At 39.7% G+C, this 19,192-nt stretch overlaps 2 protein-coding genes across 10 annotated transcripts in view; both read right to left on the reverse strand.

Annotated features, from left to right (window-relative positions):
• The window catches only part of syk (spleen tyrosine kinase), a 31,318-nt gene that overhangs the window by 11,716 nt on the left and 410 nt on the right, over positions 1-19,192 (reverse strand). For 3 of the 9 annotated variants that reach the window (XM_049020948.1, XM_049020946.1, XM_049020947.1), the window contains exons 1-2: positions 14,425-14,554; positions 2,617-3,070 (exon numbers count right to left, since the gene is read on the reverse strand). In XM_049020948.1, coding sequence (XP_048876905.1) covers positions 2,617-3,018 — 402 coding nt within the window. In that variant the 5' untranslated portion in view covers positions 3,019-3,070; positions 14,425-14,554. Of the gene's footprint in view, positions 1-2,616; positions 3,071-3,165; positions 3,251-3,610; positions 7,155-8,188; positions 8,423-14,424; positions 15,043-18,761; positions 19,028-19,192 lie in introns of those variants that run through there. The other 6 variants (XM_049020951.1, XM_049020949.1, XM_049020952.1 and 3 more) reach the window with 6 other exon arrangements.
• Positions 14,366-19,192, reverse strand: part of LOC125746672 (lysozyme C II-like) — a 93,850-nt gene continuing 89,023 nt past the window's right edge. The window contains exon 5 of the mRNA XM_049020967.1: positions 14,366-14,375. The gene's annotated coding sequence lies outside the window, so the exon portion shown is untranslated. The remainder of the gene's footprint in view (positions 14,376-19,192) is intronic.

The following is a 19,192-nucleotide window of genomic DNA, read 5'->3' on the forward strand; positions in this document are numbered from 1 at the left end:
GAACTGAATTATTTCCTGAATTATTCTCTCCACACCCTCCCAGCACTATCTGCAGTGACGACACTTTCACAGAAGTTTCCCTCTGTTCTTGTACAGGAATATAATTGCTCAAAAAAAAAAAGGAATTCACAAAAAAATGGCATAATGAAAAAAAAGAGCTGTGTGAAATTTAAAGAACAAGAAGCAATGGAATGGAAACAACACAAAACCCTTGTCATCCATCCACCATTGCTTGTATGAAGGTCTCCAATGGAAGCAGAAGGCATGGGACAGGTTGGAATGCCAATCTGTGAAAGGGCACACACTTTGATACATGTAATTTATTTGTCAGAAAATTTTAATCCAAAGTTACCCACATTTTTGAGAAAGCAGGGTGAGGCAGCCCCCGGAACATTTGGGAGCCCAACAGCGAAATCATTCTGTTGATGCTGGGATTTGAAGTAGTGACCTTCCTGTTATGGATATAGTGTCCTAACCTGCTGAGCCGAACTCCACACCTGACAAGCACCCATTACAGGAAAGTCAGAGACACCAGTACACCTGAGAAAAATCCCGTAAGACCTGCCAATATGGCAACCTGTCAGCTACTCTGTGGAGCTTTGGGTAGTTGGAATCCCTGGTTTGGCTGGGAGGCAACACAACATGTTTCTGATCTGTCCTCATTCTTCTGGGGTTAAGGTGTGGAGCAACAATGGAAGCAAAGGCTGACACTTTCACAACCCCACGCCAGACACCTCTGGCTTGCGATCGAAGGCACTGATGTGATGCTATGTCCTGGTCTGCCAACCAATGTTACACTATGTTCAATGAAGCTTGCGCTTTAGAGATATCTGGCCCACTTCTCTTTCACTGATGACCTTCAGCCGGGGACGGATTATGGGTTGTGTGGGACCCTGGGCAAAACGTTCGCGAGGGCCCACCCCCCCCCCACCACCACCACCACCACCACCAGCACCAGCACCACCACCACAACCACCACAATTCAAGGGCCCTTGGCAGCCAAACGCCCTCCCTATAGGGTCAGGGGCCCTTGTAGGCAGAGGATCAAAGAATGTAGGCCCTCTAAAATAGACAAACGAAAATACATTGTTGATAAGCGTTGCAAATTGTTTTGGGCTAGGGGCCCCATGGGCCCCCTGCACCCCAGGGCCCCTGGGCAGCGGCCCCGCTGGCCCGGTCCGTAATTTGTCCCTGCCTTCAGCTTGCTTTGGTCTGTGACTGTGGTCCACTCCAGGGGACACTTCATCAGCCGTAAAAATATAGTGGATAGAACTTCCAGAACAGCTTCAAAAATTGTGTCCTGAAGCAAAACCTAAAGATAACTAATAAATTATTAGTAAGCACATGGTATATGGCTCTGTCTATGAGGGACTTATGCCACAGATCGGAAGGTTGGCAGGTAAATCCTGTGATATCACTGTTGAGTCCTTCAGCAAGTGTGTTTTATAAAGCAGCCACTGTAAACCGTGGTTTGCTAAATAAATAAAATGCTTTGTAATAAATTACAAAATATAAGAACTTCTCTTTGTTTCCTGCACTGGTTATGGAAGACATTTAGGATGAATTTTATTATTAATATATGAAAAATATTAGGATATTTCTTACTTTAAGGTTTAAACAACCCTTTCAGGCTATTTTTTGTGTATTTTAGAATGGCACTGGATAAGCAGTTAAAATATGGACGGACACACAAAACAGTGATACAGAGCAAGACTCTTTCATCATGTTAACTGCATTAATCTTGATACCCAGCCAGAGAATAGCATGAGTAAAGATTGTTAAAAGAAGTTAATTTCTATACTGAACATACAGACTATAAAATCTTTTTTGTATGGTATTGTAACATGCTTGTACATGCACTTAATCTTGATTCCAAAAAATGTTTGACGACCCTATTAACAAACTTTGCTCATTTTTAAATATATATCTTGTCCTTGACCCCAATTTGCTTACAGTGTTTTGTTTTTAGTCACGCCATGCTGACGTAACAGCGCTCTTGACGGTGTTCCCCTCCACCCACGATGCCACAGCACAGCGCCTGGCTGGATTCCATTGACCGCGGTCACGCCTGGCGTGATGTATATTCGTGACTGAGGCTGGACACACTGGGGTGCATTACGGGAACTGCAATCAAGCCCTGAAGTCCACACCCCCCCAAGAAGCTTGTGCCTCACATCGCGTAGCTGTTCTGTTCAGGCACGGCGGAGGGTGTGAGATCTCCTGAGCACATGAGCAAGTCAATTTGGCTTCTTGGGTGATGCGCGCCACACATAACTGAAATCGGTTGGCTAAGTCAGCTCAGAAGCTGATGCCCTGGACAGCCCCCTACAACACATGCATATATACATATATGTATACATATACGTGTGTGTATCTGTGTTTGTGTATGCGTGTGTGTATAGACACATTCATATACATATGTGTGTGTGTGTTTGTGTGCCATTATGTTGCCATGGGCAGAGAATGACCATATGTGAGAGACAGGTTTTCCACCTACATGTCAAGATCTAGGGAAGATTGTTTGATAAGCCAAAAAACAACAGCAAAAGTATTCCTCAGTCAGTAAAGCAGAAATGCGCAGCGGTGAGCATGGTGTGGGGGCGCCGGGGGACAGACCTGCAGGTTCCACATCTGCTTGACGTACTCCCGGATCAGCTGCTCCTTCAGGTCCTCGAAGAGCCCCACCTTGGGCTCCATACCCCTCGGCCGGCTTTGGGGCTTCTTCAGCAGGCATACCAGGCCGTCCGTCTCCTGTGAGTGATAGTCGATGAGGTCGATGGGAGTGCGGTGCGACCGACCCCCGGAGATGGCGAACATGTCGTTGAGCTCCCGCTCGATGGTGTAGTGGTAGAACTGGTGGCTGTAGGACACGGAGAGGGCGTAGCCGCCCAGATAGCTCCTGCTCTGGCGCAGCAGGTACAGCCCATCCGCCATGCCGCCCTGCGCCAGGTACTGCTCCGCCTCCTCCCGCGTGATGTTACCGTAGAAATACGGCAGCGTGGTCACCCTGTCGACCATGGCCCTGTCCTTTAACCAGAATGAAACAAAAGCCAAATGTCTCCCTGGACACCTGAAAGAAAGAGACGAGGACACTCAGGTCAATAAGCTACGTGTCAAACGACATCGGTCAGTAATGTTACTGGCTGGAAGGCAAAAGCTACAAACCTACGACAGATTTAGGGTAATATTCGATCAGTGACGTGCAGTGAGGTTGATGGTTGGTGAGGCACCGACTCCTTCGAAGTCAGATCTACAAATATATGATCCCAAAACAATAGCTTATCCACTATTCAATTGGCAGCATGCACATTGACTACTGGTTATGTTTCATATTTCATCAGCATTCTTTGGACACACATAGGTAAGGTATGTACTTGGCTAAGAAAGAACGTTACATTTATAACAGCGAAAATGAAAGTGTAGAGTGGTGTACAGAAAACGGATTTCAATTTTGAACTTAATTGAAATATTCAGCTGTTTTTAAAAGCTTTTAATTCTCTTAATTCTTTAATCAATTTTAATAGACTTTTCAACAAAAGGATAACCAGAAAAACAAAAGTATATTTTAAAGTATAAGGTCAAATTTTAGTTAATTTAGTTTGAAGCAAACCTTTTAGCTCCGTCGTTGAGCTTCTGTGATTTATCACTTCCTGTTTTGACTGAAAGTCCAGTTTTGAGAATTTTTAAGCATAGTTATATAATCTTCCATTTTGGCAGTCAGTCAGAACAGAAAAAATAAAAACAAACGGACCGCTATAGTGCACGTCACTTTCTGATTTGATCACGAAGTTATTGGCGCTTAGAGCCTCCGCGTCGAAGAACAGCAGCAACAAGCACCTGTTGGGCTCGCATCCGCCCCCTTCAGTGCGGCACGGTACTGTCTGCCTCACCTTGTGCAATTTCACTGCGGTTCTTTGACCGATCAGCAAGACTAAACGTTAATTACACACGTTAATTAAACATATCAGCCAGACTGTGGAAAATCAGGGTGTATAATAAACGTATCTGCAAACATTATATTGGCGACAAACAGAGAGACAGCAACAGGCATGTGCCAATTGTATGCATCAGCCCAGTCTGTGAGGGATAGCGCAGTCTGAGGTGAGGTGAGGTGAGGCTCGTCGCTGCCGTACCTCGCGTTTCTCCCCTGTATTTGAACAGGAAATGCGGAAATTCAGCGGTCAAAATTATTGGAATGAAAAAGAAAACAAATTTATACCACAGACCAGTGGAAAAAAATTATTTGATGTTATCATTATTCGTTTTTTTCTACTCTTCATGATGACAGGTGAATCTCTGCCTCCCCTGAACGTACGTCCCTGTATTTGATATGCTTTAAGAGTTTAACATAAAAGCTAGGAATAAACACACAAACTGAACAAAACTTTTGAATGAAACAAGTGAAAATATCACAGTGATTGAGAGTAAACCATAGTATTTCTCCATTGTGTGATAACATTCTTTTACTGCACATACTGCCGTCGTGGACAATTACCCTCTTTACTTAAATATACTCAGTACTGTTATAGGTTTTAGGCTAAAGAAATTTACCGTCTTGATCCAAACATAAGACAAGTTTTTTTTTCCTGACGTCTGAAAAAGTGGTGTTGTCTTATATTCGGGGTCTAGACAAAAAGGGAAAGATTTCCTGCAAGATTTCTTGCGTGAGCGCAGGTGGAGTTTCTAGTTCATTGAAAAGATATGGGTTTAAGTCAAGTTAACCTGGGGACTGACTTTTTTTGAAGGAAGATTGGCATCGGGATTAAAATAGTGTGGGCTCGGCTTGTAATATTCAGGGTTACAGCCCCAATCGACGGATCGGACCTAAGGACGCCCATGAGTGAGCGTGACAGGCTCGCCAGATGCGTGAGAGTTGGCAGCTCCGGCAATGCGTGTGTTTAGCGTATATCCCTGAGTATCATGTGAATTGTTGGCTTACTTGGCTGTGCCGCAGCTAGTATTAAACTGCCTGTTAATAAAAATAGTAACGTTCATTTTAAAGGAGCTGTCATATTTATTAATATGGCTCAACCTTTCTCCGCAATATGCTTTTTCGATCCGCATCATATGTGTCTCCTGCATAGAAAACATTCTACGCCCTCAAAGGTTGTGGAGTTTGTAATATTCATTATCTATCGCCCCCCACCTTCCCCTATAATACATTTTTTTGTTTGTTTTTTATGTTTGCTGTTTAATAGATTTATTATAATCCGTTTGCCTTTGGTTGCTTTTTAAAATATGGTTGCTGGTTAACCAGCACGATAGTTTATGTTCTTGCCAATTAAAATGATTTTTCTTCATAAACGTAAGATTGGTATTCCAAAAACTTTTTTTTCTAAAAACAGTTGCCAAAAAGTGGTTGGTCGTCTTATATTCGGGCCAATACGGTATGTTTAAATTATCTTCATTTTCTTGTAAAACTATAATTTTGCATGTCAACGTTTCTTAATTTGCCTGTTCTCCACAGGTCGCTCCAGTATTTGCAGTTACCATTCAATACACCGATGTTTTTGTTGATTTTTAGAATACCAAGTGTGGCTAATTATCGTGTTAGTTGATGCTGCATGATGTTGGCGCATCAAGTAACTTAGCTAATTAAGTTACGGAATTGAGCTGGTAGTGAAATTTAATGAAAACATGGAATTACATGTGGTCTTCTAGGCATCCATCAAGACTAACTTTTTGAAAACTTTTTATTGTGATACTATTCATTTGCATATATTCTAATGTAAAATTGTGTTATTTCTGAGCACTTAATAGCTTTAAACATTTCTTTGATGGCCCACGTAATGCACAGCACTACATATGCGGCGAGTTTGATGAAATTCACACAACATGACGATCAAAATTGAAGTTCATTGAAATGTATGTTTTTCTCTGGTGCTAGAAGGCAGCTTGATTTGGGTAACATTTTTTATTTGTTTTAACGTGGATGGCAGCTGCAGCTGCTCGGTTTCACTCGACTGAACGGCGGGGCTTCATAACTCGTTCACGGTGGGGAGGCCAAGCGTGGAGGGACACATCTGTATCATCGGAAAACATGAGCTCTCTCGACCCTGATCCACGTATACGGTGAAACACTATCGGAAAAAGTATCAGCATGCAAAAACAGCAACGGTTACGTAACAAACACATCGACTAAATGGATACCTGCCCTTCCGCTTTATTATCATTTATACACGGTTGTTTATAGGTTTATTAACATCTGTACATACATTTAGTTCACTCAGGCTTATTTTCTCCGTGGGTAAGGATTTTATGCTTGTGATCGGAATGTCGGTGGTTCAGTTCCCAGACTTGGCAGAATGATGTCACCGATGGGCCCCTGAGCGAGCCCGCTAACCCATATTATTACAGGAACTGTCTGACTCTGATTTCTCAGTATGTCACTTTAAATAATAGTGTCTGCTAAGTAAATGAAAATGCTAAATTCATAAAATCCCTCCAGAATACAGTGGATAGTATAAATTTAATTCACTCATTCTTGTTATCTTGAAATGTAGCAGTCCCTCAAGCTAAATGAAGTCCATAACGCAAATTTATTTCACTTAATCTGATCTACAGACACACTTGGTGAAACTTTCCCACTAAAAGAGAAACGTGACTAAAGCTGGCAATGCAGGCCCACGCTCTCGCTCTGTGTCTGTGGTCCTGACCTCAGATCAAATGTGAATCTTTTTTGGCATAAACTTTTACTGCACCTGTGCCTGTGCAGAGCAGCAACAGACACCTGATCATGAATATAAAGAAATGATGTCAAGGTGCAGCTGATTATCTCAGTCTGATGGCTGAAATGGCTCTTATTGCGAATGCTTACTGGCCAAATTGCTTTTTTGTTATTTCAGACCCGTACAAATACACAGTTGCAATAGATAATGTGGGTTTTTTCCTAGTATGAGCAAATATTAAGAAATTTTTCAAGCTGCCCCATAAATCTGAAATAAAAAAGTGGGTACAGAAAATGGATGGATGGATGGAAGGAAGGAAAGATGGATGGTAGATAACGGTTGCCATGAATGATAGTTAGTTTGTCAGTACAAATAAAACTATTCATTTATCCTTCACAGTTTTGGTAGGCTCTAAAACGCATGAAAAATGCTGTTGTGATGGCTGTGAGTTTACAGCAAGTCACATGTCCACTAAAACAGTCAAGTTCATGCACAGTTTAGCATTTAAAAAAATGAAGTTGAAAGTGAAATGTATGACATACAGCTAAACTAGCTGCCTCTGTGATTCTCACGTGGCCTGACAGTGCAGTCTGTGCGCTTACCCTCCCACAGCTAACTGCATACGATACGTAATATAATACATACAATACTATGCGTGTAAAACCAGCAAGGTATGTGTTACACCGAACAGAACATTCCTTTCATTCCAGGGCACACATGTGCAGATAGTTTACATTAACTGATTGAAAATAATATTTCTTCTTCATACAATTATATTATACTTTAATATAAAAATATATAATAATTTATTGACACAGTGATGGTGGATTATTAATTTAAAAAAGAATTTACAAATCATCTGAGTTCCGACCTGATTATTGTTAATTTAATGTTTAAAATACATTTATATATTGGACAAACGCATACATTTGTCACTCAGTGGGTTTGGACGCTGTGCTTGTGATTGGATAGTCGCCAGTTCAAATCCCGTAATCAGCAGAGTGATTTCACCAGCCCATTAGCAGGACCCTTAACCCCAGTCGCTGCAGATGTGGTCTGATCCCACTTTTCCTCGAAATTTACGCAGCTTTGGATAAAAGTGTCCGCTACTTAAGTAAAATGTAATATGTTGCCTCGTGAATGATGCGACATTGTTAATAATATCAGAGGCCTTGAGTTTTTTTGCTGTTTACAGACATTCTTTCAAAAACTGCAGAATCTAACGCTTCCACTTAAAGGAACAAGACGCTGTGGCAAAGGGGTGTCACATGTGAAAACCAAAGCTGACCCTGTTTGCAGAGCGCCCAAAACGATGTGTGACAGCGCAAACATTAAATATATATCTCATTGACTACAAGATGCAAATATCTATAAGCAAACTGTGTGTTTATACAATATAGACATAAATCAGTAGACAATGAATCTGTAATATTTGCACAAATTAGACAATGGTGCAATAAATAATTGTATAAAGGTAAATCCACTCTAGTTACTTTAATAGCAGAATAAATATTACCTACCTTAATTATGTGTTATGCATATTAATTTCTCTTAACATGCCAGAAAACAGACGGCAAAAAGAGTACAAACTGAATAACAGATCTAAATATTCATACAAAATAATTTAAATAAAAATAAGATTTTTTTAAATAAGTACAGAAAAATTACTAAAGTTAATTAAACTTAATAAAACTTAAGCTTCAGATTGTCTTTACAGACTTATTCTTTATGTCAAACCACCGGAGGAGCCTCCCTAAAGTAGAACAATGCAAAAAAAGCTATAGGCGTAAGAAATAAAGCCCTTTGAGTTTCTGAACTCAGCTGACCATGACGACACGCCGCGTATCCGGAAACAGATTGGCAGTTTCTGCTTGCTGCTTTCTCACGTCGCTGTCCTCCATTTCGCTCGGTGAAACACACAGGAGTGACATCATTTCCTTTGTCCGTGCCCAGCAATTTGATGGGTCAGCTAGCTAAGTGGCATTGTACAGTCTGGTGTGACGGTCAGTTAAGCTACTTCGATGTACTTGTCCAATTTGAGATATATGCCCCCCCCCCCTTTTTGTGAATGATGCAAGAATTTTTCCTCTGACATCTTCTTTTGGGTTACAAAGCTGCAAAAAACATCATCCTAAATCATAACTAATGACCAGCCAAGGCTATGGAATGGCTTAGCAAGTTTCCCTTTACAAAACGGAACTTCATCTTCACTTTGTCTTCTGTTGACCTGCCTTTCCACAAAGGCTGTGAAGGACAGTCATCCATAGCGCCACCCAGAGAGCTGGGCGTTTTACCTTAAGAAGGACATTGCTGCCTTGGAAAAGGTGCAATGTAGGGCTGCGAGAATGATTCCTGGTCTTAGAGGAATGTCTTACGAGGAGAGGTTAGCTGAGCTAAATCTGTTTAGCTTCGAGCAAAGGAGACTAAGGGGGGACATGATCCAGGTATATAAGATTCTAACAGGTCAGGATGCTGTTCACTCAAATGTCTATCTCAATATTAGTTTAAATACTTTAACTCATGGCCATAAGTGGAAATTAGCTGAAGAACATTTTAAAACGAATTTGAGGAAGCACTTCTTTACACAGCGTGTAGTTAGAGTACGGAATAGTCTTCTTGCTAGTGTAGCGCAAGCTAAAACCTTGGGTTCCTTTAAATCAGAGTTAGATAAGATTTTAACAACTCTGAGCTATTAGTTAAGTTCTCCCCAAACGAGCTTTATGGGCTAAATGGCCTCCTCTCGTTTGTAAATTTCCTTTGTTCTTAAATCTCCAACTCTAAATGAAGGCAATGAAGGAAGCATGCATTTCGGTTGACTGCATAAAGAGAACTAACGCAAGCTGCCGTTGATTACGTTAGCTTGAAATGATAACTAGCGCATTTCCATTATGACTAGTGCCTAATTCAGAAATCTGTATGCAAAACACCGTCCTGTATCGTATAGTGTATGGTGTATTTACGGTGTTCAAGGTATGTTAAATTCACGCAGGTAGTAAGAAAGCTCGATGTGGTTAGCGATTCAGCAAGAAGACATGCAGGAAGCAAGTGCACTACATTCTGTTTCTGTGGATGGTTAACAGTGACCACAAATAATTAAACATCTCCCTTTTCATTTAGCTGCTCATGACTAGACCGCACATAAGAACATAAGAACATAAGAACTATACAAACGAGAGGAGGCCATTCGGCCCATCAAGCTCACTTGGGGAGAACTAAACTAATAGCTCAGAGTCGTTAAAATCTTATCTAGCTCTGATTTAAAGGAACCCAAGGATTCAGCTTGCACTACATTATCAGGAAGGCTATTCCATACTCTGACTACACGCTGCGTAAAGAAGTGCTTCCTTAAATCCAGCTTGACATGTGTCTGTGTGTGCGTGTGTGCACTATAAACATTAATATACTTATTAATAAATAACTAAATATAGACCTATTTTCATCCTATAGAAAACAGGATCAAATTATGAGTATTCTGTGTTATTCCAATTTCATTAAATTTATTATTTTTTTTAATTAATGATGCGTCTGGTAGTGAGTCTTTCTAGGACACTTCTTGGAATAATGTGATCTTTTTGACCACAAACAATGAAGAAAATCATTTAAAAATATAATTTATTCTCTGAGCTTATTCTCAAAACGTAGTGACTTAAAATCAATAAAATAAGGCTTCGTCTTCCAAAGTGGCAAAGAGTACTGCACCGCGCTGTACCTCCGCCAGAGAGAGATTTCCTTTGAAAATTTACAGGGTGCAATAAATCAAACAAAAATTTAAGAGACGCATATGCATCCTGTTGTTTTATGCGCGGGTGAGATGCGTATAACGTTGACCACAAAAGATTCCAGGCGAAAGCAGGGCATACGATTGACTAAGAAAGGTCATTGTTATGGTAACCAAGTTAGCTAACTCTGCCAAATGCAGAAAAGCAGAGCACTCAGGAGAACAAGGAAGAAAGTAGAAATGGACATAGAAAGAAAAAAGTAACAAAGTACAAATAAGTAGCTCTCGGTCATGAATATACAAAAAGATTTGTTGTACTTGCAAAACTTATTTTATCATACCTACTACAGAGAACCTTAAAAATTGACGCTCGTATGTAATGCAGAAAATGCAATCCATTGTAAGCCTCAACTAATACAAAATAGTATTATAGAATTTTATTACTATAATAATATAAATACATGAAATATATTCTTCTAGCCTATTCGAGAACTACTGTACGTATTGTTACTTTCCATTAGTCTGAGTTAAAAAAATTTTTTTTATTAAATTATTAAAAATAATTTTGGTCGTTTAATTTCTTAAAATACTTAATGTTTGTCATATTTCAAGAATACTGAGTTAAAGCAATCAGTCAAACTCCAAATTATCATCAGCATAACCAGTCGTCATTCAACATGATTTTAAGGGTATACGGAAATACAAAGAACTAGGATGCTGGGAGTACGTACGCTACGCTGCTGCGCGGCGGGAGTAGCAGCCAGAAGTCGTATAGGCGGAATTGGTGCACAGAAAAAAAATTGATGTTACAGACAGGAAACGGGAGCCCAATGAACACAATTTGGACTTACAGTCCTCTTTGTTCGTATGTCTGAAAGTTCGTAAGTAGAAGAGCATCTGTACTTATAATAATGTATGAATGAATTTTAATTGTACAGTTCTTGACACCTAAAAGAGTACGCACTCTAATTAAGTAGGTAAATAGGCAGCTAATTAAGTAGGTAAATAAGTGGTTTATTTATATAAAATTTCGAGAACAAATGTTACAAAGTGCTTCACTTGAAATGAAACAAAGATATTCAAACATCAACCTAAAGCCTGGCCGCATATAAAAGTTTTCAGGCGTCTTTTAAAGGAGCCCAAGCTGCTGGAGGTTCTAATGTCCATGGAAAGATTGTCCCACAGCCTTGGGGCAACAACCACAAAATCTCTGTTCCCCCTGGTTTTAAGCTTGGGCCTGGGGGGTAACAAAAAGGCCCTGATCGTAAGACCTGAGTGTTCTGTTTGCTGAGCATGGGGCCATAAGTGCGTGCCTGATTAGTGCTTTATATGTAAACAAAGGAACCTTTAAACTCTCCCCTATATTTTACTGGGAACCAGTGTAGGGAAGCTCAAACAGGAGAAATACACATTCTGGGGCAGGGTCTGCTTAACAGTCTAGCAGCAGCACAAAGTCTCTTTAGAAAAGAGTTTGAGAGGCCGGTGGACAGAGAATTAGGATAATGTATAAGAGATAATATGAAAACATCCATACATCCATTTCCTGTAACTGCTTATCCTATTCAGGGTTGGGGGGCTCCGGATACGGAAACATGAAAACATAAACTGTTTGACATTTGACATATTGCTTGTTGGTTATACTGCAAATAAAATCAGGTGAATAAAAAACTGCTCTTGAAAAATTATTTGGTATTAATGACATCATCTGTCTGTCTGTCCTCTACCTGCTTATCCTGCTCAGGTGAGGGTTGTGGGGCCAGGCGGAGTGTATCCAAGGTAACATAGAACACGAGGCTGGAGGTCGCCCTAGATGGGCTGCCGGTCCATCGCTGGGCACACACATTCATACACTATGGGTGATTGGGAGATGCCAGTTAACCTACTGGTATGACTTAGGACCATGGGGATGCCATGATGTTTATCAATTTATATTTGATCTCCATGGGGAAATTCTCTATACACCTCCCACAGCTTCCTCTTTGTAGGTGAGAGCAAGCTGGCAGTGAAGGGCAGTCATCCATAGTGGCGCCCAGAGAGCTGGGGGTTACGGGCCTTACTCGAGGACCTGCAGACATGCTGAGGCTCAAACTGGCGGCCGTATAAGCATAGAGGCTTAGCTCACTGAGCTGCATGCTGCCCCCAAAGATGCAAAGAAGATGCAAAGTCAAAAATTAATAAAAGAAATGCCTATGTACAAACTCAGTTCCAGAAGACACTGTCCACATTAAAAATGTACTGAAACACTGGGTGGTATGGAAGGTCATCTGTCCGAAAGAAATCAAGTTGACAACATGGTTCCAAAATGTCTGGTCCCAAGGAAAGTGCAAAGAACTGAGCAGCAAGTAAATATGAACTAAAGTAGGGAGAGTGTTCTGTGGTGGCAGCATGTCTGCTTAACCGCGAGCTTGATGGTAATTAATCAACCTCAAAACTACACTGAGGAGTAACTAACTCTAACGAAATCTTTAGGTTTCCATATCTAAATTAGCTTTGAGATTCTCGAGATGTAACCATGCGACAAAAATGTTTGCAGAATATAAGTGCATGAAGAGAAATACAAAATGCCAATGCTAATCGACACTAATAAGTTTATTTAAATAAAATACACCTTGACTCTTTACTGGAAAAAAGAGCAATGATTGATGAATGGATACATAAATATAAAACAATATATTTTATTTTTTGATTATTATTGTTTACTCGGTCGTGACTTTTGTGATATTTGAAAATTCTGAATTGATTAATGCAATATATATTCATAAGTCATTTAGAAGATACAGACCCCGATTAATAGCGGACACTGCAATGGAGATTCCTGTTATGCTGTCTAACATAATTTCCTGTCAATCTTCAATGTCATGCTAAGTTAATATTTGGTTTCTTAATCGATTCAGTTGAAGAAATTAGTATATTGGTTTTAAAGAGCTGGGCTTCTAGAGGATTCTTATCGTAATTTTCAAATCAGGCACGTTGCCATAAAACAGTGAAACAACCGCACCTTAAAACTACCCATAACACGCGTTCAAATTATTATCTTACCTGAAAACCTCTAGGATACCGGCATTACAATTCTGCCAGAGAAAGTTGCAATGTATTCCACATAAACACTCGGTTTAAAAGAGAATGCAGTAGATTATCCGAGCATTTGGTTGCATTAACCAATTACACGACACTTTCGTTGTTATTCGGTAGATATTTAAATAATAAACGCAACGCGCTTTTATGCGCGGTATCTTTCAACCATTTTTCATTCATAAATAGGCATACTTTTCCAGTTAAAGAAATATATAAATAAACTCCCGACAAGTGTAATACTCTCCTGAACTCCGCACAATGTAGGCAATCAAATTAAATGGTATTTTAATGATAATTTTAAAAGAATGACATAAAAAATTAACTTCAACCAGGCCGGACATTTCATCTTATTTGTTGAAAATGTTGATCCAGTTCTACAATAATGGCAACACTACCGTGATTATTACCATGATCATCAGAAATAACAGAAACAATTAAAATAAAAATTATAGGCCAAATATAATTTAAATAAAAATAGAAATATTAAATAAGAAAAATAACCTAATGCGCTACTGATCACATGTCTATATACTTTACATGATTTTGTTGTCTATACTAATTCCGGGTGGCTTTAAATATAAATAATAAAAAGGTAAAATATCCTCCTTTTTATGTTTATATGCACTGTCATAATTTACTGGATTGTTATAAATCCAAACATACGCACCACTTGATATGGATGAAAATCGAGTAGGCATACCCTCTCAAAAACGAACTTTTCAACTGAAAAAAGGGTTTTACATTAACATTACAGTCAAACATTTACGACATGGATGTACTTGTTAACCCTTGCTCTTCCCTTCCCTTCATGCACTCCTAGCTGCACGATTTCTCTGTGTCAATCCACCCACTTCGATCAGTTTAGAAAAAAACACCATCTCACGGCGGCAAGGTGTCTCCTTCGGTTTAGGAAAAATAATGAACATATTGTGATGAGAAAGGGGCAAGTAAATGGATGCTTACCTCGTAAGGATCTGTAGAAGCGTTTCTATTTTAGCCGAAGGTCCCACACAGCAAGTAGCATTTTCACAACGGCTGGAGGGCTGAACAGGATGTGTTGTGGTCAAGCTCTTCTTGGATGGCCCAAACGCCGCTGTAAACGGACAGCAATGCTGAGACACAAACCACCTAACTCAAGCAAACAGCAATCCAAAACTTTGATCTTGAAAGAAATGCAGTTATCAGCTGTATGCCTCAACTTCTACCATAGCCTATAATTTAATTTGTTTTGTGTGTGCAATGTGCAATGTGGAACTATGACGGGACTTCCTCATTTAAGCCCCTTCCTGTTACTTCCTTGAGCTTTTTTGAGTATTTTAACTTCCCTTTTTATCTGAACTGCATTAACGATCCTAGATGGACATTTTTAAATTATGTCCGCTAATTATGTCTAATATTATATAGGCTATTATATGCATTTTATTCTATGCGTTTTATGCAAGAGTTTTATTTAATTGCTGTTGGAACAAAATAAAAAAAATGAAGATATAACCATTCAAATGAATCATGCCATTTTTCAATCGTTAAGAGTTTACATTTCTTTTTTCTATTGGGCAAATACAGGGTTCATCAAGATTCATATAAAATTAATTCTATATGAAGGGATTAACTCGCGCGTAAGTTTGCAGCTCACAAATGTTTTGACCAAGGCATACAAAAGTAAGTAACAGTTAAGTCAACAGCCTGCTTGTGCATGAGCTGTGATGTTTTTTCTCAGCATATAGTTAAGGCATGGATGAAAGCGCCCCGAATCACTCCGCGTGGTCCCCAACGTATTCGCTGTCTTTTCGGGTGTGACTGAGACGCCGCTGTGAATGGTTTTATGAAGTCTTAAAATAGTAACGTGGCATAAGAGGGCCAAACCTGGCCATGCGGCGTGAGCGAGGGATAGCGGTAAGTTGCGTTTGTAGCCTTACTCAGTTGCACTGCGGCTCAGGTGAAATCAATTGCAGTTTCATAACACACGCCAGTGTGAAGTTTCGTGCAGAGAGCCCTGAATTTTCGTAGACTACGACTTAATGCTTCGATATAGACTTTCAAATCACATTGCCCAAGTTTTTGATATTGAACTTTTTATAACATGGCTGCATAGAACAAGCAGATATACAAAATGATGGATGGATGGATGGATGGATGACTGTGTACAAACTGCCCTGAAACTGAAAGTGACTCTGGTCAGCACAAAATATAGATGGGATACCAGTGAAGGCACTAACGGGCACACACACACACACACACACACACACACACACACACACACACACACACATGCACTGACACACCCACGCACACACGCACACATGTACTGACACACGCATACGCACACATGCGCAGACACACGCACACATACATGCACACACGCACGCACATAGACAGGCAGCAGGATTAATATTAACAAAAACAGCAAAAATAATAATGCTATTTTGCATTTTGAAATTGTGTCCTGAATCTCAAGCTATGGTATATCTTGTTATAGGGAAGTCCAAGGTTGGTCAATGGTTGGTTGGCACCGCAGTAATATCCAAGCCAGCAGCGGGCCCTGTCACAGAAATCCAACACTAGATGGCGTGCCCGTGTGCACCACATTCACTTATCTTGTCAGGAGATCAGAAGGGTGTTCTCGCCACTTAAGGTGGTGATCAATTTTGTGTTTGTTTTTTACATTAAAACAAACAAAAAAACGACCTAATGGAAAAATATCTAATAAAAATCTATCTGAGATATTGAAAATAAATTAATTGTACCAAACAGAGATGAGGGCTAGCTATACGGTATTTTGTGGTACGATTTGAAAGCCTTCGTTAAGTCATGTCGGCCTGGTATCACGCATACAGCGCATGCAGAGTCCATTTGGGGTTGATTGCTGCATGATATACAGTGTATTTTAATAATGTTTTGATCAATAATTAAAAAAGTTGTTTTTATGAAAAATCATTCAGAAAATAACAGCAGCCAAGATTTTATTACTGTCCTTATTAGTCTACTGAACAATTAATGTTTAAATTGATTCGATATTTTGAGTGTTTTACAGATTCGGAAGCATTATTTTACTGATAATGATTGTTTGGTTATTTTTGGATTAAGCAAAAATTCTGGTGATTTTTATATGTTGCTTGTGTGTTAACCAACCCAGTGATGGGGCTGGCTAGCACAAGTGCGCAATATATTATTAAACTATTCATAGTAATTGTTTTCGGTAATCTAATGTGTCTGGGTTCTAGCTGAGACCTTAAAATTTTATTTGAATGTACACTCAGAATTTCAGTGCTTTAATGCTTATCAGTACGATGAATTAACCTTTGACGACGTCTACACGTCGCTTAGAAGTGCCACTATTGTTGTCTATGTCAAAACGACGCAGTTCATATAGTAACCAAGCTTCTGTCGCGAGACAAAATGATGAGCGAAAAACACGTTCATTGAACACGAACCACTTCCCCGGGGCTACAATATTTCTGTCTACATTTATTTTAATAATTATCTTGACCATTACCACTCTACATTTACAAAACCTTGCAATATAATCTATTTACAAAGCAGCGTGTATAATGATTTGCATTTTGTGAATAATTTATTCAGTGATAGTTTCTTCATATGCCTCTGTAAAACATGCACATACTTCAGTATATATGAATTCATATAACACAGACATCCATAGTGAATATACGAACCCGGGGGCACGAACAGAGGCATACCCACGGAAACATGAGGCCGCTCACCGAGCCTATACGCTACCGGGACGCGCGTTACCTCGCTTATGTTTCACTAACAGTTAAACATATAAAACATTTTTAATTTCAATAAAAGAAACATTTTCGCATGAACGTTGTATGTATTTATGTAATGCTCAGTGTTTTTTTTTCATTAAATATCAGGGGAAAAAGCTTGTTTTGCCATACTAGTGGCATGTGACAATTATGTTTTGTAACTTTTCACAAATTAAATATTCAAATATTCTGACAGCAGTGCACGGTACCATCGTTTCGTTTCTCTAGCATATTTTAAATTTGTAGGGGAGCCATTTATGTCCTGTTTTTTACAGTGGGGTGAAGATTACAAATTGTAACTTACAAGACCAGTTTCGAAGGAGAAAAACAGTAACGTTAATTCCACAGTTACGCTGCTCGGACGTCTGTGAGTGAATAGTAGGGCTGCGATTCATTGGGGTTTGTTGCATTTTTTAAATCCACCAGCAGAGGGTGAACGAGGACAGTATAGATTAGTTACATGAACGATAGAAATTTCTCTTCCTGAATACTCAAATGTACTGAAAGGCAGTTACGTTAATTAATTTTAATAACTCGCATTAATGCGATTGTTCTTATACATTATAACAAACCTATATAAATTAGTTTTAAAATAAATGTTCATCCAAGCAATCACAGGCATAAGACCTCAAATGTGTTCCACCCGAGGCCTATGGTCAGGCTTACTTTGTGACACATGATTAATAATAAAGCAGTATTATGTAGTTAAACACCTTGGACGAATATTAAATGTTTGACATTATTAGTCAGGGTATTAAGAAAATATTTGCGACAATCTTCAACAGGATCAGAGCTGTTTGATAGTTTGTCATTTTCTGGCATCACAAAATATGCGTATTCATATATATGATAGGACTTATTCACCAGAATATATGCAATATATGCAGGGTTTGTTTTCTAAGGAGATGCTAAAACATGTAAATAATCATTTTATATCAGATGAATGTTTGTATCTTTTGAGTACAAATTCACTTAGAGTATGTGAATTTAAACCAGAACACCTTGCCTTTGTGAGTAGAGATCCATATGAATTCCATGTCTTTGTACAAAACCATTGGCTCTTTATATTCCTTGAATGATCTTGGCTATTTTTTTCCTGTTTTCACAGCTAGATCCTTATTGAGGGGAAGACAGCAGTACCTGGGCGATATGTTGACTAGTAATGTGTGGATTGTCTACCTGAACGCAGTCCCAGCTCTGAAGGGGAGCCATAGGAGAGCAGTTCCAGTGCCTGCTTGCTGTTGCATCAGGGATATTCGGATTTCCTGTCATTCGTATCGGGGATATTCAGATTTCCTGTCATTCCCCATGCATTCTGCCACCCTTGAACTGCCATTTTGGTGTCTGTTTGTGTCTATGTACATGCCCTGTAGTGAGCTGGCATCGTGTCTAGGGCATGATGATGTCTAGGGCACGATCCCCCATGGTTCCTGGTTCTCCTCAACCATCAATACCTCCTCAGGCTCCTTCTCATTTGACTCAGATTGGATTAGCAGTCACTGGAAATGTTTCAATGGGTAGATATTTACATACCTTCTTTCCAAGATTCGAGCGTTTGTCCTCCCAGGATTTGCAACTCGCTACCACTGTCGGCACAAGAACCTACCAGCTTTGAAGTCACATCTTATATGAGCGAGGGAAACAGTCACGGTCCAGATTAAACTGTCACAGGTTCACCGGTGCTCCGATTGGTCAGTGTCGTCCACTACGGTTCCTGGCGGTGCCTTTGCTGTGTCTTCGGTGCAGCTCGTAGTGACATCACTGACCGCTTCGCTGTCATGACGCCCGCAATAGACCATCTGTCAGCGGAAGTGGACTCAGGTTGGTGTCATCAGTGCCAACCTGCTGAATACGTGTGCCGCAGGCAGAGATATATCCCCTGAAATTCTCTGTTTTTTTCATGCAGCCCTATTCCATATTATATAGACTGATGGAAAAACACGAAGGAAAGCCTTAAAATCTGT

This window comes from Brienomyrus brachyistius, chromosome 7 (genome assembly GCF_023856365.1).
Source record: "Brienomyrus brachyistius isolate T26 chromosome 7, BBRACH_0.4, whole genome shotgun sequence".
NCBI classification, from domain to species: Eukaryota; Metazoa; Chordata; class Actinopteri; order Osteoglossiformes; family Mormyridae; genus Brienomyrus; species Brienomyrus brachyistius.